The 23,516-nt window shown below is 40.6% G+C and overlaps 1 protein-coding gene across 1 annotated transcript; it reads right to left on the bottom strand.

The window, feature by feature from the left end:
• LOC8058278 (probable lactoylglutathione lyase, chloroplastic) lies at positions 1,646 to 10,007 on the bottom strand. The gene is made up of 9 exons (XM_002440785.2): positions 9,826 to 10,007; positions 9,509 to 9,725; positions 9,301 to 9,425; positions 9,112 to 9,176; positions 8,072 to 8,284; positions 7,933 to 7,980; positions 4,633 to 4,740; positions 4,373 to 4,513; positions 1,646 to 1,976 (listed from the first exon to the last, which is right to left on the bottom strand). The coding sequence occupies exons 1-9, from the start codon at positions 9,926 to 9,928 to the stop codon at positions 1,932 to 1,934; spliced, it is 1,065 nt and encodes a 354-aa protein (XP_002440830.1). The 5' UTR covers positions 9,929 to 10,007; the 3' UTR covers positions 1,646 to 1,931.

Raw genomic sequence — 23,516 nt, forward strand, 5'->3', positions numbered from 1 at the left:
AGTTGAGCTAGTGCTAGAATTGCTTCGCCATTTGTTTTACTAACACACTTGCTTAGTAAAGTTTGTAGAAAATTTAAATAGGCTATTCAACCCCCCCCCCCTCCCCTCTAGCCATTTGGACCTTTCACCAGGCCACTGTCGTTAGATTAGGCTCTAACGGTGTCAAATCGCGAGTGTGAGAAGTCAAATACCCTTAGGTGTAAATATGTTGTTAATTTTTTTGAGCATGTTAATAATTTAAATAGAAAAACTCAAAACTAAAAAGTTGTAGATCTCATCAGGATCTACAATTTTTATATAAAAATTATTTTCATTCAATATCACAAAAAAGATATGTTTTTTCTAAGATATATATTAACCATATCAAAACATATATTTTTTTGCAAAATTAAATGAAAATAATTTTTATATGAAAATTGTATATCTCAACGAGATCTACAACTTTCTAGTTTTGAGTTTTTTTTCATTTGAAGTCATTAAGATGCTCAAAAAAATGAATAGCATATTTACACCTAAGGGTATTTTTGACTTTTTACACCCGCGGTTTGACACCGTTAGAGCCTAATCTAACCGTAGTGGTCTGGAGGGCAAAAAAAATTTGGAGTAGTGGCGCTGAAGTCTGTTAAATTTTTTCAGTGGCTCACAAGGAATCACGATCTTTTATAGTGGCTCACAAAGAATTCTCTCCACACGAAAAGAGGTTTAGTTTCTTTCCCACTCTACTTTTTTCTTGAGGAACACAAGGACATGTTTATGACCTAATAAAATATGAGGGATGAGAAAATACAATATACTACCTCTATTTCAAATTATAAGACGTTTAAATTTTTTGATCCCAAGTTTAACCACTCATTTTATTCAAAAAATTTCTACAAATATAATCAAATTTAAGTCATTCTTGAAGAATTTTTATTAATAAACCAAGCCATGACAAAAGAATTGATATTTTGCACAAAATTTTAAATAAGGTGAGTGGTCAAATTTGGTGTCAAAAAAGTCAAACATTTGGATTGAGTACATGCTAATGTTCAAATGTCTTTTTTGTTTTGAGTTTTATTTTTTTCAGGCGATCAATCCAATCTGCTTGGTACGGTTGTCCTTATTTTTCAGAATTTATTCAGGATAATTGCTGATTTTATTTAAATGGTAGACGACATACCTATTAACTTCATTAATTAACCTTAATATCTACCAGCTCAGTTTATATGCTCTAGATGACATTTCTCACAGCTATTGGACGCCAGTATATAAGCTCTGTCTTGCGAATTGAGATTCAAGGTTTGGGATGAGTTTGGACGCCAATCCATTTCTCACAGCTTATCTTCAACCTCTTCTACAGTGCACTTCAGCTGGGCTTGCTCCGAAGATCAAATGAGGATTGGGCTGGGCCGCGGACTAAAACCATAACCTTCTTCCAGTTGGACCCTGTTCGTTTTGCTTTGATTAGTTAGGACTAAGGTATGGTATTGTCTATCGAGATTAAATCCCCTACAATCTAAAATCCTCCTCAATCCCTATGGTTTAGGATGAAACGAGGCCGAACAGTTTCGGCTGAACTTTTGCATTAAGAAAATCCACGATACGCGATACAGCACCATGAGGTCCGGAAGTCATAACAGGGAATAAAAAAAAAGGTACACGTCACTGAGATAGTCCTGAGACGGAGCAATTAATGACTATTTTGTGTGTAACTGGAAAGTTGTACATATGATTTTACTGACAAAAACGGATTGCGCATCTATATAGATCTGCAAGGCAAATCTAATGCTCTATCAACTAGTATCAATTGTGATGCCGTAGATTGGAGGACCTATCTACAAACCTCTGTTTGAGGTGGTGGCTTTTACAAAGATTTTGCGGGTCATGCTTGCAACTCACGGGGGGCAACCCCTACGGAGCTTGATGTACCAAGTTGAGATCTCTAGCACAGCTCATTCTTCCAACTCCTTCAGAAAATCTATGTTATCGACAAACACCTGCAATATTGAAAACAATGTCTACCATTACAAAGAAAAATGCCACCAAAAATTATATATTCCCAATAAATATATGTATTTTTTTCATTCTGACAATGATATATATTCAGTATATATTTTTATTTACTACGTATTTCAATGATCAATTTGAATAAATAACAGAAAAAAACAATATATTTCAAGTATTTGATAAACTAACTTGATGCCACAGAAATCAGCAACACCATATCACAATAAAGTCAGCATAAATTAAAACTAACTCAATTCAAATAAATAATGTTGAGACACAAAAATTATATCAAAATTTACACAATTGATAAAATCAATAAAAAATATACTTTTAATACTTCAATACTTGGTTACAAAGTAACACTAATATCAATTTTTGTATGTAAGTAACTTATCATTCCACTTAGAACACACTATTTCACAGTGGCATGCTTTATGGGTTTTGTTGTTTGCTTTGTGATAGGACAAGCTATTAATAATGAGGATAGACCAACAGTCAAGAAACATCAACATTAAAAGCAAACACTCCACATTAAAACCAGAGGGAACACTAAGTTATTCAATCGGATTTTGGATCTCAGTTAGCTTAGAGCCAACAGAAGTTAAAACATGTCATCACTGACCCACCTCCATTGCACCTCGGACACCACGTCACCATGCACAACCGCTCTAGTCTTTCCTGCCAACGCTTCTGGCTATGAAGGCAAGCACCAAAGAGCCCAGCCTACATCGTGAACTTCTCACTGCTCTTTGGTGTCATTGTCTCCTCGGGGATCCTATAGCCCATCACGCAAGGCAAAACAAGGTACATGGTACACAGACGCTTCACCATCCAGCTTGAGGACTGAACGGATACAAGGTGCCCATGGGCATCACCTTGGTGCTTGAGGACTGCCTTTTCTAGCTCACCACTGTCAGCGTCATGGCAGCACAGAGCTTCCACCATCAAGGCCATGATTCTGATGAACAGTCATCGTCAATTTGAGCTACGACGATCAGTGCACCAGAACATTCAGAGCGACCAGATGCCCACCCATGTCTCCCTCGTCGGCTATGCTCTCGTGGCAGCCATTGCCACCCTCTTCATCTTCTGTGCATGGGTTGGCAAAGTGTCTGGCAACGCCATTGCTGGTCTCCTCTCTGGCGGCTGCGTGGTGGTCTTCATCACAAACACCTTTGAGCTCATGCACGGCTTCAAGTCGGCCTACCAAACGCTCACCTCTCTGTTGTCCATGACCATGTTTTCAGATCGGACGACTAATCGCGATTAATCGTGATTAGTCGTCCTTATCGTAACTGCGTGCTCGATAAGTTTCGTCGATTCGATCAGGTCGATCAGAAACCTTATCGTCCGATTAGATGCGATTAGTCACGATTAGTCGTCCGATAAGTGTAGCAGGACGATAAGTTGGGCCAGTACAGGAATATTGTATTTAGGTCTGTAGGAAGAATTAGGCCCACCTTAAGCCAGCCAATTAGGGTAAGAAAAGAACAAGAGTGAGTGAGTGGCCAGGAGGCAGGAGCTCATGTTTGTGGCCAAATCAGGCATCAGCAAGCTAGAATTACATGTTAAGTGGCCAAATCACCATGATAATGATTCATTATGCCATGAATTCATATATTTACATCATATATATATAGTATATACATGGTCGATCAGGTTATCTAGGCATAAGGACGACTAAATGTCCGATCAGACCGATCAGACCGACTAATCGACCCTGATCGACGACTAATCGCGATTAATCGTCTGATCGGTGGTCAAACAACTAGATTCGATAATACGATCTGAAAACATGGGTCCATGAACACGGGCGGCGAAGAGCCCAGCCTCAGGCCTTGCAAGTGTGGCGACGACCAGCAGCACATCCTCAGCTGCTAGCTCATGACTCGTGCGTGAGATTGCGACTGCTGCGATCAATGCGCTCCGCTATTGGGTATTATCCAATCCATTTGGAGATGGATAAATGGGGAATGATCAATTGGCAGGTATGTGTATGGGTAACCCATGGGCTCTCCAACAGCATCATTATGATAAACCCATCAGGGCCCATGCGATGGAGCAGCCCAAGGCCATGCTAGGAGGCAAACTATACATGGGTATTTACTGTTAATAATGAGATGCCTATGACAATTACATGATAAATACGCATGCCACCAAATCAAATGAAATTAATCTATCAGTTTTGTTTATCCTGTTTTTTACTGAAAAATTGGACAAAGCCACTATAAGCAAGCATGGCACCTAGGAACAAACATCCTTTTGTAACCACTAACAATAATATTTTCCTGTTTTAAAAATAAAAATTTCCTCAGCCCCTCCACAAAGGAAAAGAGAAGAGTAGAAATGTAGTTTTCACACTAAAACAAGAGGAAAAGGCACATACTGTTTTCCAGCCATCAGGATCTGTGCATGCAGTTATCTTGGTGTTAATGCCAGGTAATGGACCAGGCTCACGAGTAATTCGTCCACCATTTACTCTAATTGCTTCCGCAGTCTTGTAGACATCATCAGTACTAATAGCAATCTGGAAGGAAAATAACCAAACTCCATAAGTGTAGCAAGAGGGAAAAAGCCAATTGAAGAATGCCCATATTATTGTACAGAACAGCAAGGTTCAAATGTGAACAATGACAGAAAATATACCTGTGCATAAGCATTTCCCTTGTCATATTCCTTCACCCCATAGTTGTAGGTCAACTCCAGTACAGCATTTTTGTCTTCTGGACCATATCCCATCATCGCAATTGTATACTAAAGAAAAAATATCAATAGGTATTGTATACAGTAACATGAATAGACGGTGCATATATTGCATAAAACAATCATGATCTCATATGGATAACATTACAATTGATCAATTAGATGAGGAATATGCAAAATTTGGTTACATAATATAATGAAATAGAGATTGAAGCTTGTAGACATAACCATCATGATCCATCCCATGATGTAATACCCCTACTTGAAGGAGGGGTAGCTTTGGGCGGCGGCTAGGGCTGGGAGGGGGCTGTAGACGTCGGGGTAGGGGAGGCGGTAGGGAGAGGAGGATGACAGCAGAGAGGGACAGAGGTAGGTGAAGGAGCAATTGTTCTATACTTGCTTACATTAGATTGATTACATCCTCCCTATATTTATAGTCCCTATAGGACTTGTGTTCCAAGCAATTATGGGAGATATCCTTATAGATTGGATCCTCCTTTCCTAAACAAACCGAACTCTATCTTAATCAATCTCCTAATTTAATTCCTGTTTTATTCTCTAGTTCCTTCCAGGTGAAGGGGCTTTCAAGCCAACCAGCGCCCTCCTTTGGGCCTCGCTAGGCCCGCTAACTCTGGGTTGGGGGCCTCTCATCAGGCGTATGGCACATGATGATTGGACAAGCATGGAAACTGTTCCACTCAAACCAATATGTGCATATGAAATGTGCCGGCGGCTAGCTCTGTTTGTGGGAGGTGCTGGTGTACACCCCAGCACCCATGATTGTGTAATTGTGCCATCTTCAAACTCCAATTCAAGTGTCTGCTTATGTACAGTGCCACCTGATTCATAAGTCCATTGCAATTAGGCTGTACTCCTGTGTGGATGGAACACAGCCAGGCTTACAAGGATCTAACTTGTTTTGGTCAAACCCACAAGGGGAGCATAAAGGGTGGACTGGGCTGGTTTTCAATAGCCTGTGGAGAGAAATTAGCAGGCAGAACATGTTGATCTGATTAGTTTTCATGTGATTGGAGGGTTTCTACTAGAAAGCTCATCAACAACTTTGGAACCCTAGCAATGATTCTGGTGTCCAAAATAAATAATAATGAAAAAACCTTAATAAACCAGGCAATGGCTCCGTCAAGCCTCAAGCTATCATCCAAACCACAAATCCTATCCATGGCATTCTGCAGCTTTGTGATGGCTTCTTAGTCAAATGCTCTAGGCTATGCCCATGAATGCCAAAGAAGCCAACCACTCAATAAGTGAGAAGGAGATAAATTGTAATTATATGACTCCAATCGTGTGGCTTCACTATTCTATGATGACTATGACTCTAAACATGTGGACTTCGTAATACATATGATTTGATTCTTTTATTCTATTTTCTCATCTAAATACATGTATTTGTTTCTAAAATGACCCTTTTGCCCTTTAGTCTTTTCACCGTGTGGCTCGGTTATGGAAAGAAAAAAACATCGCTGTTGCCTTGGCTGGTCCGCTGCCTGCTGCTGGCCGTGGCTTGGATTGGCTGCTGGCCAGGGCCTTGGCTTGGCTGTTTGCCGTGGCCATGGCTGGCCGTGGCTTGGTCTAGGGCTAGGGCTAGGGCACCCGACGCCTCCAGCTCACTTCTCTCGGCGTCCATGGTGATTGGCCCTGCGTGAGCATCTTCAGGGGGCGGCTCTCCTACATCCATGGCCGGTCGGCTGCGTGGGGAGGGGAGGGGCGATGGGTGGCGAGCGGCTGGTGGCGGCGTGTCGAGGGAACGAAGCTTCGAGACTCGGTTACGATACAAAACGTCAAGGAGATGAATCGATGCGTACATGAAAATACCAGAAGGGCAATACGGTCATTAATAGAAAATACATATATTTGGAACTTCAAAAATAATTAAATCAATCAAAATCATATGTATTACGAAGCCACAACGTTTGAAGTCATATTTTAGCGAAGTCATTGTTAGAAGTCATAGAATAGCGAAACCACACGATTGGAGTCATATAGTAGCAATTATCTCAGTGAGAAGGTGTTGCTTGTGCTTGAGTCCAACTGAAGGAACAAATCACGAAAGTGATACAAGTAGCAGAAGCACAACAAGCAAGGGAACTGAGAACAAGGCTGCTGCTACCAGAGCATTGAGTGGATCAAAAAACAGCCCTGCTGCTGCCATAAGACAGTGAACAGTGCCACAACTTGTCAGAGAAGCATCACAATCATATGAATTCACTGCCTTCCCAGTTGCAGTCATGGGTTCATTGGTAGGGACCAAGGAAATGGAAACCAGAAAATTGCTGGGTTAGACAGTAACCCAATCAAGCTCATGCAAAACCATTACCCATGAAAACAGCTTGGTGCAGGCTGGTATTGATGCCTTTTCTAACCTTACAAAATTTTGTCACTGAATGTCATTTTTGAAACCAATGAAACAGAGCAGCTACATACATTACTAGATGTTATATGCAGAAACAGTAATTGTTGGACTCGACATTGTAAATAATTCATGACCTTCTCCTTAAATGAACAGTATCACATGTTAAACAGGCATATATACTGGACATACAAGTAAAGTGTTAACTTAAAACACATTCAACTAAATGAAAAAAAAGTCTAAAAAAATAAAGTTTTTCCTACAATCCAGGCTGAAAATCATTATGAAAACTTGGATCGACTTTGTCATTTATGTTTACCACCCCATACCATGCTAAAGAACATAAAAAATATATCAAAAAAAATCGAGGCAACACCTTGATAGTGGCTACCATTTAAAGCTTCAGATAGACCAAGCTACATCACATGTATATATTATAAAACATGCAACATAAACTTGAAAAGAGATGTGTATACAACTAAAGAGCTGCTTATACCACAAGAATAAAGTAGAAAAAAAAACAGCCCCCAAGTACCAAGCTTACAAAGTATATAGCATTAGTCATTGTCAACCATCCCTTGCGCAATAGTCCGACAATAGAGATTTTTACTCCAAATTTATCATAAGCATGCTTATATCACAAGCATAAATCTAGTGCAGAAAAGAAAAGAAAAATTGTCACAAATTACGAATATCTAGTAGTTGAAATGGTACTGTGTTACATTAAACTTCAATTAATAGATACCCTACATTTAAGAAATTACTGGTACTTTCAAAGTAGGATGCATGTATTCTATCAGCAAGCTCCACATAAAGTTCTTAGCAAACAAAAAGTGATGATGTTCGTTCATGGGTGGTTTCAAAAGATACCAAACCTTGTACTCAGGATTGTCTCGCTTGCGAAGAAGTTCCATGCCAAATGCCTTTGTAATATTACAGAATCAATCAGTGACTTGTTTCACAATTAGAAATGAACAAACTCAATATCATTTTTAGTTCACGCAGATAAGTTACCTTCTCATAGAAATTTATAGCACGATCAAGATCTCCCACTCGAAGCATTACCTGGCACAGAGGCTCAGGAGTAGGACCCCTTTCTATAAGCTCAAACTTGTAACCATCAGGATCCTCAATAAAGGCAATTACTGACTTCCCACCTTTGACAGGACCTGGCTCCCTTGTGACTGTTCCTCCTTTTGCTTTAATAAGTTCCACCGTTTTTGCAACCTGCAATTTTCAAGCATTGAAATTCAAGGTGCCAAACTAGTTCATATTCGAGTATGAATAGCATTCAAAATATGTTGTAAATGCATAGCAATATAGCATGTTCAATTCCTTTTAATAACTTGGGTGATACATCATGACTAGCTTTCAGTAAAGGACATGGGTGTCATATAAGGGTACAGAATTTTCATCTTTATTACTCACATAGAATATTTTACATGCATACATGTGGACTTTGTGCTGTAAGGACATATGTTACAGCAAAAAATAATAATAAAATAATTAATTCCCTATATTAAGATGAGCTTCTTACTTTAATTTATGCACGCAAGTGGCAACAACCAATTATAGCTTTTTTGTTGTGAAAGAACTGTAATACTGTACATTGTACCATTTATGTCTTTATATTTATATATGAAATCCTATGATAAGGAAGCAGTATCCATTTTCTGGGTACTGAGATTCTGATTGAGTGTGCAGAATCTATTAGTCTCAAAAAATGACATGGGGAAGGGGGGTGTTAAGTCTTTGATTATGTCTAGACTAGACTGATTAGTCCCAAATGAGAAACCCTTAATTAATTGGGCTTCATTTATTTCTTGAAAGTAAAAAAATAAAAAAAAAGTACAGGTTGCCTTTGGTGCTAAAGCGTGAAGCAACTTGGGACCAATCCTAGCAAACCAAACCAATAAACAAACTCTCCATAGTTATCTATGCAACATCACTGGCTCAAGAAAGCAGAAAAAATAACATTACACTATATCAGCAGAGAACTGAACGTCAGTGAGTAAAACAGAGAATGTCCATAGAGATATAAGCTTACTGCTTACATCATCAACAGCAATTCCAAAGTGGCCAAAAGCAGTCCCAATGTCATAGCTCTCCACACCATAATCTGCCAAGAAAAGTACCCGAGGTTTTATATGTTAATCATAACAGGCAGTGCCATTATCTGAATGACAAAGACGTTATCTGAAAGACAAAGATGATTGAAAGTTATTTTGACCAAAGAGGCTTACTGTAAGTGAGCTCCACAACAAAATGCGAATCCTCAGGCCCGTACCCCAAAAAGGCATTGGTGTACCTCTCCTCCGGAATGTCCCTCTTCCTCAGCAGCTTCATGCCCAGGCACTCCGTGTAGAACCTACAGATACACGATAATATCATCCAAATTGGAGCAAACAGCAGTGACCCCCAAAGCAATCCGTCGCAAGCACCGTGTCCTACTTGATCGTCTTGTCGAGGTCCCCGACGCGGTAGACGACGTGGAGCAGGCGCCTCCGGTCCTTCTTGACCCACTCCAAAGCCTCCTCCTGCCCGACCACCGTACCGGCCGAGCCGCCAGCCTCCGCGCCGGCGCACAACCCGCGCTTACCAAGCCTCGCCGGCGCCCTCACCACTCCTCCTACCACCCTTCCCCCGTAGAGACACTCGCGCCGCGCGACTGAAACGACAGGAACCGCAATACGTCACACGGGGGGTGGTGCCCCACCCAAGGTCGATAGATAGCCGGCGAGGGGCTCGGATAAGGATGCGCTGCGTACCGGAGACCGCGGGGAGACGAAGGCGGGAGGCGGCGAGGTGGAGCGATGAGGCAGAGGCGGCGGCGGCCGCCGCGAAGGGGAGGGGGAGGAGGAGGCGCGCCATGGTGGCGAGGGATTTGGAGAAGACGAGGAGCACCGAGCACGGCGGGAGGGGGAATCGAGAGGCTGCTCGCTCTATCTTGCCATCAGGGGTCGCGGCTTGGATCCGTCGGGGCCGTCAGTGTGCCTGCCAGGTGGGGCCGGTCACGGGTCGCCGAGGTGGCCCTTACGTTCACTGTATACAGAGTATACTCTAATTTCGATATTAAAAACATTCCGAATAAAGTATACACATGAAGTATGTTTTTTTTTAAAAAAAAGATCTAAACTAAAATGAGCATGATTGATGACTACACATCTGTTAAGTAGAAAATATGAGTCTAAAGTTATATACCACATGAACTAGTGTATTACAAAATTTTATATTTTCTATATTGGACATCATTGAAATTCATAAAATTTTGATGAAATTATGCCAAAATTTTGAACCCTAACCAACCAGAGAAAGAAAAAACATGTTTAGACTTTGGAGTGGAGAAATTCTAACAAACAAAGACATATGACAACTTATAATGTACTAACTGTGCCTAATAAAAATAGTATTCTACTTTAACTTAAATGAAGTTAATTTAAGTTTGATAGAGTTTATTGTTTACACCAAAAACTCGTCAAACATCTAAGCACGCCACATACAACCAATACTACTCACTTTTTTCGCTGCCTAAACCAGCTTGAGTGACCTCTCTGCATTTATTGATGATTGTCATACACCAAGAAGGATACTTGTCACACTTTCATGGTGAGGGATGATAAAGTTTTGGATAAACTAATAATACACAAACATCGTCAGTGGAAATCTATGCTATTTCATTATTTATTTTATGTCTAGAATAGTACACTTTAGAGAATATGTAAAGGGAAAAGGTGTCTTCGAATTTCCCTCTATACTCCCCTTTTTACCCTTGGTCCTTAAATTACAAGCAAAATCATTCTTGAAGCCTTACAAGGGTATACATCGGCCATTTACAAACTCAACTGAGTCATCCGAAGTGGCTAAGACAATTGATAGGCTTCACTTGCAGGCAGTGGCGGACCCAGAAATAAACCAAGAGGGGAGCTAAATAACATAGGCTAAATTTTTTTTACTCCCTCAACCCAGTACACTAATAAATATAGCTAAGATTGATAATTCAATATTGATTCAAAGTGCTCAAAGACAAAGATACATTGAATTATGATAATAAGCATAGAAAAATACCAAATACATGGAGTCTTGCATCTTCAAGAATTCAGACCACTTGAACCAATACCACTTGAACCATCACGCCCAATACTACATAATTTTTAAATGCCATACACTTCTTCAATGATCAAGATAACAAGCAAGAAGAAAAGTACTGAAATAATACGCACCTTGGGACCTTGCGTGGCAAGTTCATCTTACGATTTCTTAAGCCTTGAAAGCGCATCAAAATTTTATCATCTTCGATGGATGCAAACAAATCCCGCTCAATATAGCATAACATGCTATTATTCATCCAATAATCATTCATTTTATTCCTCCTATCGGTCTTGATAATATTCATAGCAGAGAAGGCTCTTTCAACTGTTGCTGTTGCCACTGGTAATATCAATGCAAGCTCAATGAGGCGATACACCAAAGGAAAATATGTATGTCTATCAGTTTGAACCATCTTCTCGGCAAGGCTACCAAGATCAATACAAGTGCAAAATTCTTCATCATGTTTGACTTCATCAATGAAATTTTCAAGCTTAGTTCTTAGCTTCTCACATTCATAATCACTAAACTAAAGTCATCATAATAAATCTTTGCAAGCTCAACTAATTTCTCTATCTCAAAGTTGGCAAATTCATTTGACGGATCAAGACAAGCAACACATTTCAATAGTTGAGTTGATCTTTTTGGAAATCTATTGCTCAACTCACAAATTACTTGATCAAGGACAACAATGAAAATCCCATGATGAAAATGATGGTAGTAGGTCACTAATTTGGCTCCACGACATTTTGAACGACCTCTAACTGGTATCATATCTTCCATATTAGGAATGTCTATCTTTTGTTTTACAGCAAAGGCTTTTACCTCCTCAAAAAGATCATCCCAACCATTTTCCCTCATGGCATTTATATTTCTCATCACAGAACCAATCAATCCTATTGCACGAACAATGTTTTGATTTTTTATTTGCAAACATTGTGATAGGTCTTGAGTTATTCCCAATACTCTAATCATAAGATGCAATATGAACACAAATTGAAATGACTCTATTTTTTCTATCAATCCAGATGCTATAGTCTTCTTTTCCCCATCAGTTCCATCATCACTAATATTCTCTAACACCTCAAGCACAGATTCCCACATGAGCAGAAGACGTACTAATGTTTTATGATGTGTACCCCATCATGTATCACCAGGCCTAGCAAGACTAGTTTCTTAGTTTTTTCCTCTCCCAGGAGATATTTCACCACTATCTAATTGCTCAACAAGAACATCATGTTGTTTCTGCAGAAGTTGATCTTTTCTCTTGCAAGAAACACTAACAGTATTGGCAATTGAAGTGACATAATTGAAGAAATCATCCATTGAAGCACAACATCTAGCTACAGCAACTACCACAAGATGCAATTGATGAGCAAAACAATGGATGTAAAAAGCAAAGGGGTTTTCATTCAATACCTGCCTTTGCAACCCATGAAACTGCCCTCTCATGTTTGAAGCTCCATCATAACCTTGTCCTCTAACCTTGGCTATAGACAACCCATATCTTGCAAGCATAGAAACCAATGCTTCCTTTAGTGAAGATGATGTGGTGTCAGAAACATGTTGCAAGCCAAGGAACCGCTCAATCACACTTCCTTTATCATTGACAAACCTATTAAAAAAAAATTAGCAAATGATCATTTGAAAACATCAAAATAAAACAAATAAAATACACAAATATATGATATATATATATACCTCACAACCACAGCCATTTGTTCTTTAATTGATGCATCACGAGCCTCATCAACAAGCACCGCAAACCAACGATCTCCAATTTCATTCTTAATTAATTCACTTGTCTCCTCTGCACAAGCCCTAACCGAATCTTTTTGAATTTGTGGACAACTCATTTGATTATTCCCTAGAGCATTCTCACCAGTCATAAGTGCAGCCTTAGGATCCTTCTTTCTATACCAATCAAGCATCTCCAAAAAATTCCCTTTATTTTTGGATGTTTTAGACTCATCACGCCCACGAAATGCTAGAGCTTGCAAAAGGAGAAATCTAGTGATGCCTAACATTATAGTTAAACGAGCTTTATATGCCTCCTCTTCTGCTGCAGTTGTTACTGCCCACACATATTATACACTTTGCCTTTGATTTTTGAAATCAATTAACTGTTTTCTTGCTGTACTATGATAGCCATTAATTGATTGACAATGCTTGAGCAAAGAATCCTTTCCCTTTTTCCGGTTTCTAAACTCTACTCTAGTGAATGCATCGTTATCAAACTTGCTTGTAACTGGTGGCTTAAATAGGTAGCAATAAAAGCAATAGGCTGCATCCTTAGCAGGACTGTACTCTAACCAATCAAATTGAGTAAACCATGATTTAACAAAATCTCTAGTTTGAGTTTTGCCTGAAGTTCTTTCATACTCACTATTTGGTTGATATGGACCCATCTGTAGATATGCTCTCCTAGCATTATCCCTAATATCATGATGGAATTCATCAATTGTCTTTCTAAGACCTGGATCAGCAACTATATCATTCATATCAAGCTCAATGCGGGGTCTCTTTTGATCAAGTCGTCTCTCTTGAGTAGAAGCAGCGGCATCTTTCTTAGCATAATATTTTTCCATTCTACAAAATAAAACCAATCGAATTCGGATCATTGACTGAATTTCTAAAAATAATAATGAAAAAAACCTAAAAAATATTGAAAGAAAAGAAGGGATCACTCACTGGATGCACGGTTGATCACGACGGCGCGTCGCGGATCTTGCTGGTGCGCGCGGCTGCTTGGTTGATCTTGATCACGACGGCGCTGCAGCACGCGATCAACTGTGCAGTTGGCTGCGAGGTGATCGGACGATCGTGGAACAGTCAACAGTGGAACGTGGAAGTCGAAACGCGAGGAGCTGAGGAGGCGTCGCGGGCGGCGGCGCTGAAGTCGCAAACTCGCGAATCGCGATCAGGCGATGTACGTGCGTGTCTCCGTAGTTATGTATTGTGCTAGGCAGTATGGGCTGGCGCGCTAGGCTTTTGCTAAAAGCCTAAAAAGAAAATCTATTAATTTTTTTCAGCCCAACGGGGGGGCCCGTACGTCCGTCGTTGCTTGCAGAGAGTCTCCACTAGCATAGCCTTCGCCATTCGAGCCTTCGTGAGCTTTAGTCATTGGTCAAAGATGATTAGTCATCTACTCGTCTTCGGTCCTGCGTACTAGCTAGCCTCGGGATCATCATCATTTTCTCTGCCTTCACGACCATCTACTAAAGAATTTACTCAATTCTTTCCTTTAGGAGTGCAGCCATCTTGAAATTTGAAGATGAATCACTTGTATTCAAAGCATCAGGTCACGACTTTAGGGACTGTGTTATCCGGGGTTGATTGCCACCAGCAGCCACTTGTGAACGAAGGTCTGCTTCAAAGGTCTGATTCTACAAAATAATTCATTTTCAATCGAAGGTGTTTCCATTGTCCCTGAACTTTAGACTTAGCCATTAGTTCACATGAGATAAGAAATTTCCTTTTTATGCACTTTTGAATTTGAACGATAAGTTTTGACTTGAAGGTGACTATATACTAAAGTTAACTGCACATTTTTAACCAAAGGTGAAAGGTCCTTGTTTGGTTTTGGTAATTGAGTGACAACTTAGGTAGACTAATAGTGTTTATGTGAGATACACAGGAGATTAGTCCACAGGTGATTATGTGATGATGAAGGAGCTCATTGCATATGAGACATGACATAGAGTCATGTGACTAAGGTGGAGAAGATCAAGATGAAGCTTGGCTTGATGGACCGGTTGCAAGAGTGAAGGGCAAGTTAGAGGCTTTGAAGTGAGGGACCGCGTGCGACGGTGAAGCTTGAGCAAGACTTGGCGCCGATAGACCGAGGCAACGGTGAAGAGCAAGAGAGGTCAAGATCGATGAACCAATATGATCACGTGATGATATGAAGTGGATCATATTATTTAGTGATTGGTTGATGCATGTGTTGCATCAACCTCGGATGAGATGGAATGGAATGCGTAAGGCAAAGGTATAACCTAGGGCATTTCTATTTCACCGGTCATAAGTGTGTAGAGAAGATTATGACCGAATTTATGATAGATGGTCGTACTATCAAGAGGGGCAAACTTGTTTGCATATCGGTCATCTAGTGCCACTTGAGCGATCTAGCTTTGCATACGTGTTAGGATCGAGTGGCGTGGCAAGTTGAGAGGCTAACTCCTTTGGGAAAATGTTTGTGAAAATGCTAACACACTTACACATGGTGGTGTACACTTGGTGGTGTTGGCACATTTGCAAAGGAGAAGGTGTTGGAGTTGATTTTGATCAACTTGGAGAAGAGAGAAAAGTCTTTCAGTGTTCTCCAGGCATTAATGTCTTTTAGATTGGAATACTGCTTTGATCCATTTTGATTTGGATTGAGTATTCATATGGATTGGATATCACTCTGAGTAAGCTTTCCAAAATGTCCAAGATCATCGAATTCGGAGTTCGGAGCTAGAAGTTAGCAACCTAACAAGTTAGTCTGCAGACACAGGACGCGTGTGGTGTGCACTGGACACGTCCAGTGGTGCGGGTCCGGGGTGCACAGGACGCGTCCGGTGGTGTGAGTCCAGTGCCCCTGGAAGTTTGTGTTGCTCTCTGCGTACGGGTCCGGTGCGCACAGGACGAGTCCGGTGGGCACAGGAAGCGTTGGCCGTCCTTGGCTGATGTTGAGCACCCTTGGGACTATAAATAGAAGTGTTGGCCGTCCTTGGCTGATGTTGAGCACCCTTGGGACTTAGTGTCCATGCTTGGGGAGTGCTAGTGAAGCCTCTAACTCACATATATTTGATAGTGATCATCCGATTGTATGAGTGAGAAATTCTAGTGTGTTGCATTGAGAGATTACATCGAGTGGCACTAGGTGTTCGTGTTACAAGTTGGTGGTGCTTGTTACTCTTGGAGGTTGCCACCTCCTAGACGGCTTGGTGGCTTGTGACTCCGTCGAAGCACGCAAGGAGATTGTGCAGTGCTCTAGAGAAGAGATTGTGAGGGGTACAGTGCTCACCCCGTGGGGATCGCGAAGAGCAACTCTAGTTGAGCGAGACGTGAAGAGCGACAAGTGGTCCGACCGGGTCAAGTGCTAGAGCTTGTGGTAAGCACTCCACGTGGAAGAGTGTGACTTGCGGGTCACCACTAGCAAGAGAACCAGCGGCAACCTTGGAGCTTGTCTCAACGGGGACGTAGCTTGGTGGCAACCAAGTGAACCTCAAGAGAAAATCATCGTGTCAACATTGTTCTTCCCATTGGTTTGCAAGTCCCTAACACAAACTTGTTCTTACATTCATATACTTGTGCTTGTGTAGTTGCTCTTGTAATTAGTTAGCTTGTGTAGCTTGCTCTTTACCTTCTTCCTTGTATAGCTAGAAGTAGTTCCCTTGCATGACTAATTAGGTTTGTGTAACCTTGTTAGTCACATTGCTTAGTCTGTGTAGCTAAGTAATTTGCGCTCTCTAATTTGGCATTGGTTGCCTTGTTATTGAGTATTGCTAGTGAGCTTAGGAGCTTTGTGCTTTTGCTTACTAGTTGTGTAGGAGCTCCCCGGTCTTGTAAAGTACTAGTGGCATAGGTTTGTGTGACCTGGCTCCTAGAATTGGTTAGGTGAGCTCTTACTAAGATAGCACCTTGTTTGCTTGTTTAGGATCTTTTACAAGGTGCTAGAAAACTTAGATAGAGGGGTGTAGTGTTGGCTAGACCGATAGTTTTAATTCCTCTTTTGTTTCAGTTAGCCAATGCGATAAATTTTAGAAAGGACTATTCACCCTCCCTCTAGTTCGCCATCTCGACCCTTCAAGTGGTATCAGAGCTAGGTCTCTCATTTGTGGTCTTCACCGACCTGAGAGGATGGCGGCTTATGGGCTAGATCTTGAGTGTCCATACATTTTTGATGCCACACACTTTGCACAATGGAGAAATTGGATGACATACAATTTTAAGTTTATTTCTCCTCAAATGTGGTGGATTGTAGATGTGAGCTTTTCTTGTGCAATTGATAAAAAGGTTGCAACTCAAGCTCAAAAGAAATGCCTACATCTCGATTACCAAGCTACTAACATCTTCTGTTCATCCATGAAAGATAATATATTTGGTGAGATCATGTACATGAAGTCCGCCCATGAGATTTGGGTATTTCTCAATGAGAAATATGGGGTGATCTCCAAAGACGATGTTGTGCCAAATGTGGAGGCACATGAGGATGTTGAGCATGACCACAACACCATGGTTGTGGAGGATTGCTCCACCTCATGGTCAAGTGAAGATGATGATGATCATTCTACAAGATCACTTGACAAGGATGATGATGATGCCACAAGTGATGCAAATGATGATGCTACCTCATGCACACTTGATAGTGAAGATGATGGCTATGAGAGTGATGCTTCTACAAGCTCATCCACTACATCACCACTTTGCTTCATGTCACATGGTGACACTAAGGTATCTATTGGTGATGTGATTATTGATTGTGATGATCCAAATTTTGAGATTGTATGCAAACTCTCAAAAGCTTTAAGAAATGAGTTAGCAAAAACAAATAAACTGAAAAATGAAAACTCATTTCTAAAGACCACATGTGAACAACAAAAGCATCTACTTTATGATACTACTTGTTCACATGAGGAGCTAAAATTGGTTCATGAGAAACTTTGTGTTGCTCATGATAACTTGGTACAAGACCAAGCTTTTCTCACTAAGAAGCTTTCTAATGAAGAAACTAAAACTAGTGAGAGCTCATCACTTGGGTTAAATGATCAATCACACATTATTACTAACCCTTGTGATATAGGCAAGAAGCATGTATCCACCTCTTGTGATGATTTATTATCTATGCCATGTTCTTCACAATTAGATATTTGTTCTACTTCTATGTCTTGTGAGACTAACCTTTTGAAGGAGAACAATAAGCTCAAAAGTGAAGTGAAGAATTTGAGCAATAATTTGGAGAGGTGCTACAACTCTAAAGTCACCTTTGAGCATATATTGAAGACTTAAAGAAGCTATGGTGACAAGTATGGCCTTGGCTTCAAGAAGAAGATGACAAAGGGCAAAAGAAAGCAAGAAAAGAGGAAGCTTTCTCATTTCATGTGCTATCGGTGCCATGAAGTGGGACATCTTGCTAATGGTTGCCCAAACAAAGAGAAGCTCAAGAAGATGAAAGAAGAAGAGTGGCTAAAGCATGTCAAGTGCTTCAAGTGCCGCACTTGGGGTCATCTCACCTCAATGTGCCCAACCAAGCAATTGGTGAAGCAACAAGAAGAGCCTCAACCAAAGCCACAAGTTGAGCAAGAAAAGAAGCCCCAAGCTCAAGTCAAGTTCAACCATCACAGTGACTTGATGATGATGAAGAAGAAAACAAGAAGGGGTGGAAGAGCAAGACATCCAATGCAAATCCAAGATGCCAAGATGATGAGCAAGGATGATGGACACTTTGCCTCGAGGTGTCCTACCAAGCTTGAGAAGAAGGCTCAAGCAACTCTCAAGAGGCAAGGCAATGAGAAGCAACACATGAGCAAGGAAGAAAAGGCTCAATCCAAAAGAAGTTGCTACTTATGTCGGGAAAGGGGACACATTGGCTCATTCATGTCCCCTAGGTAATAATTCTAAGCCCATTTCAATTGATGATAATACTATGCTTAGAAAGGATGGTAATGGTACCTCTATGGTTGCTATTGCAAAACATCCCGCTACTCATACTAAGGCATCGCCTAAGTATGTTGCTCCTAACTTGATAGGACCATCAAAAAGTGGATGAATGTGTGTAGGTACCATCGGCATTGGAGGCTTGATTCAATTGATCCTATAATTTTTCATCATATGATTGAGTCAAGTATTAGAGCCTAGTGCACATACAAACCCAATGTCATGACAAGATAGTGAAGTCTAAATGTGCTACAACATACAAGTGTCACATCCAAGTTGTGGTGTTTTATTGGATCATTTGATGGCTTGCAAATACATGAGTTGAAGCTTGCAAATTAGATGATCATGAGCTAACCAAGGTATATCTTTGTTGATCACATTTATTTGGGTGCATATGAGTTGATTGAATTGGATATATATGCAATATTGCTTGCTATAAGATGAGTGAATGGATCAAATGATTAGTAATCAAGTTTGGATTGATTTGAGTTGGATAAGTTCATGAGATGATTTTTAGTAAGTAGATTGAATGACATGTCTTGTGAAAGTATTCAATCAAGTTGATTTCAAGTTTGATTCAATTTGAACAAGTATAGCTCAATTGCTTGAAATCTGTCCAAAATTCAAAAACTGAGCTAGCTGAGATCATGTCTGAGTTCGAGTGATCAAATCTTATTGGAATGGCTTGAAATTTTGTATGCATGCTATACACTTATCATAGAAAATGCTGTAGAAATTTCATGAAGATTGGTTAAGGGATACTCTAGTTTTGGAATGGATCTTGTCAGCTATAATGCAGCAGTTCTCAGCATGTAGCAGTGGTGGAACAATTGAAATCTGGTCGCAATTTGGAAGTCAAAACAAGCTCAAATTTTTACAGCTGCTAGATGACTTAGTGAAGCACATCTCCACCAAATTTCATGTTATTTGGATCTGTACATTATTAGATATGAGTTTATCTTTGAAGGGTATAGAATCTCCCAGAAAAGTGACAAATATTGGATTGATCTAGAATCACTTAAATTGAAAGGTCCTCAAGTTGGAAACATGATTGTAAGTGTTTGAGGCACCTAAATTTAGTTTTGAATTGATCTAGAAGCATGACAAATATTGAGTACAAAGCTATTTGATTGAGAAATGTACTTGGTGTACACATTTGGTACTCAAATTAGAAGATCAAGATCAAACTCAAGATGAAGATAAAGTTTAAGTTCTAAAGATTATTGATCATAAATGGGTAAAAAGAAAAGGACTTAAACAAGTAGAAAGAAAATGACTTAAAGAAGGATTCATGGTTACTCATCACATTAAGTCCATCACTTGATCAATCAAATCAAAGCAATTCAAGTGAGTGTCAAGAATGGTTCTTTAGAGAGAGGTCACTTCTCCCTATGTGAGGGGCGTGCCGCCCGAGGAGTGGGTAAACCAAGTGTGGTGCTTGGAAGGCTAACATGGAAGTGGTGATCCGAAGGACATTTGAGATTCTTAGTTGAAGCAATCAAAAGGATTGATAAAGAGCGCAAGTAACACCCAAAAGAGAGCTAGTTATGCTATTTCAAGTGGTATTCTTATTAGTTCTCTCATGCAAGCAATGATCAAAAGAAGAAGCAAGCCAACCACAACAAGATAGTGCACTTGATCATATTAGTGGTTCTCAAAATCATATGGGTGAAGATTTGATCTATCAAATTGGCATTTATAATTTGTCTTCACCAGGCTTATAATTGGACTTCACATTGCTATTTGGAGCTAAATTGGAATCTTATTGACTATCCTCTACTCCAAGATAGCAAATGTATCATTGTAATGTGCATGATCATTTCATCCCTTACTAGTATGCGGTTAGTGCATATAGTACATGCCAAATAGAATCATGCATAACAAATGAAAAGTTTTAAATTCATAGCCTACCACTATTGCTTGAATGATCAATTGATCCAGTGGTATGTATATGAGTTTGTTCATGAGCTAGTGAACCCAAGTACTTGATCTATTTTGGATTGTTAACAAGTGACAAGTACAACATTGGCAAGATAACCCTTAATGAGAGGTGTGCAAAAGCTTGTCATTGGTTCAAACCGGACTTGGAAGCTTAGGCAAATCAATATAGTTCAAGTCAACATTTAGAAGCTCATGATGATTAGAGTACAAGAGCAAGACAACTATGCAAATGGATATCTAGACCTAAATGTTTCTTCAATTGGTATCCTACAATTGGTACTCATGATAGCAAATGTTCAAGAAAGCAAACAAGTGGTTCCATACTAGAAGACCTTCAATTGGTAGAAGATTTCCATATGTTATCGGACAAGATCTTTCAATGATATCACATCTCTACATGTGGTATATATCATATAAGGAGGTGGTTCCACAAGTGATCCTCAACTATAAGTGATCATCAAGCAAAGAAAGTTTCCTCGCCAATAAGATTGTCAAGTGAATGACGCATGCTATGACATAGGGGGAGGTGCCCCACCAAAAGGTATCAAGGTCAAAGATCCTATGTGGTATCTCAAGAGCAATACAAGTAATGTCATTCCGACACATATAGTGGTGTCCATCAAAAATGCAAGATTCAAGCCTCCACCATCTACCCCATATGCGGTCCTTTGTCACAATGAGATGCACACTTTTCAATTGGTATCAAGTGGTTTAATTGGTATCACATACCTTTTATGGAAGTTGATGACAAAGGGGAAGAGATTTGTCAAAGATATGAAATATGGGAAGTTGGTTTGTACATGGACATGGACAAAGAGGGAGCAACATTAAGATGGATCAAAATTCTTGGACAAGAGAAGCACACAAGTAGGGGGAGCAAGCTCATGAACCTTGTTTGTTTGCATTTGATATGTGCATATTCATGTGCTTGCTTGCATTGCATAAGTTTTTAAATTCAATATGCATGCTTGTGTGGTGTATGCTAGTTATAGAACTTGATTGATGATATGATAACTAGCATGCATAGGTTGGTAGCTAGACTTGTGTTCTTCAAGTAAAGACTAGACCCTTGCTTATAATGTTGATCTCATGGGGTTTCTAGTATTTTTTGTTGTCTGGCTGTTCATGGTGCTAAGGATGGTGTACATTGAATGCTTCAAATGATATCAAATTTGGTATCGAGCTACAAAGGTTTATTCTATATACCTTAGCACTTAGTAGGGTTTTATGGTGCTTATCCAAATCTTGACATAGAGCTTAAATGTTGGATAAGTAGCATAAAATCCAAACCAAGTTAGCAATTTACACCTGTGTGAAGTGCTAGCTTGAAAAAGCTTAAATTCCATATCTTTGTAGAGTTGTCATCAAAAAGGGGGAGATTGAAAGGTCCTTGTTTGGTTTTGGTAATTGAGTGACAACTTAGGTGGACTAATAGTGTTTATGTGAGATACATAGGAGATTAGTCCATATGTGATTATGTGATAATGAAGGAGCTCATTGCATATGAGACATGACATGGAGTCATGTGACCAAGGTGGAGAAGATCAAGCTGAGGCTTGGCTTGATGGACCGGTTGCAAGAGTGAAGGGCAAGTCAGAGGCTTTGAAGTGAGGGACCGCGTGCGATGGTGAAGCTTGAGCAAGACTTGGCGCCGATGGACCGAGGCAATAGTGAAGAGCAAGTGAGGTCAAGATCGATGAACCAATATGGTCACGTGATGATATGAAGTGGATCATATCATTTGGTGATTGGTTGACGCATGTGTTGCATCAACCTCGGATGAGATGGAATGGAATGCGCAAGGCAAAGGTATAATCTAGGGCATTTCCATTTCACCGGTCATAGGTGTGTAGAGAAGATTATGACCGGATTTAATATAGATGGCCGTACTATCAAGAGGGGCAAACTTGTTTGCATATCGGTCATCTAGTGCCACTTGAGCGATCTAACTTTGCATACATGTTAGGATCGAGTGGCGTGGCAAGTTGAGAGGCTAACTCCTTTGGGAAAATGTTTATGAAAATACTAACACATTTGCACATGGTGGTGTACACTTGGTGGTGTTGGCACATTTGCAAAGGAGAAGGTGTTGGAGTTGATTTTGATCAACTTGGAGAAGAGAGAGAAGTCTTTCAGTGTTCTCCAGACATTAATGGCTTTTAGATTGGAATACTGCTTTGATCCATTTTGATTTGGATTGAGTATTCATATGGATTGAATAGCACTCTTAGTAAGCTTTCCAAAATGTCCAAGATCATCAAATTCAGAGTTTGAAGCTAGAAGTTAGCAACCTAACAAGTTAGACTGCAGGCACACGACGCGTCCAGTGGTGCGGGTCAGGTGCGCACAGGATGAGTCCGTTAAGCACAGGACGCGTCTGGTAGTGTGAGTCTGGTGCCTCTGCAAGTTTGCGTTGCTCTGTGCGTACGGGTCTGGTGCGCACAGGACGAGTTCGGTGCGCACAGGACGCGTCCGGTGGTGTGAGTCCGGTGCCCCTGTGAGTTCGCGTTGCTCTCTGCGTACGCGTCCGGTGCGCACAGGACGCGTCCGGTGTGAAGCAGCAGAGGGTCCGGTGCTACTGTTCCAGGCACGCGTGCGTGTTAGCCATTGGCGGCAACGGTCGAGTTCAAACAACTAGTGACACGTGGCTATTTCTAGAGTACCGAACCAGTAGAGGGTCCGGTGGCTCCCTTCAGTGGGTCTGGTGCCCCCGACTTTTGCCCAGTAAAGGGGCAACAACTAGTCTAGCCCTTGGGGCTATAATAGAAGTGTTGGCTGGCCTTAGCTG

This window comes from Sorghum bicolor, chromosome 9, assembly GCF_000003195.3.
Source record: "Sorghum bicolor cultivar BTx623 chromosome 9, Sorghum_bicolor_NCBIv3, whole genome shotgun sequence".
NCBI classification, from domain to species: domain Eukaryota; kingdom Viridiplantae; phylum Streptophyta; class Magnoliopsida; order Poales; family Poaceae; genus Sorghum; species Sorghum bicolor.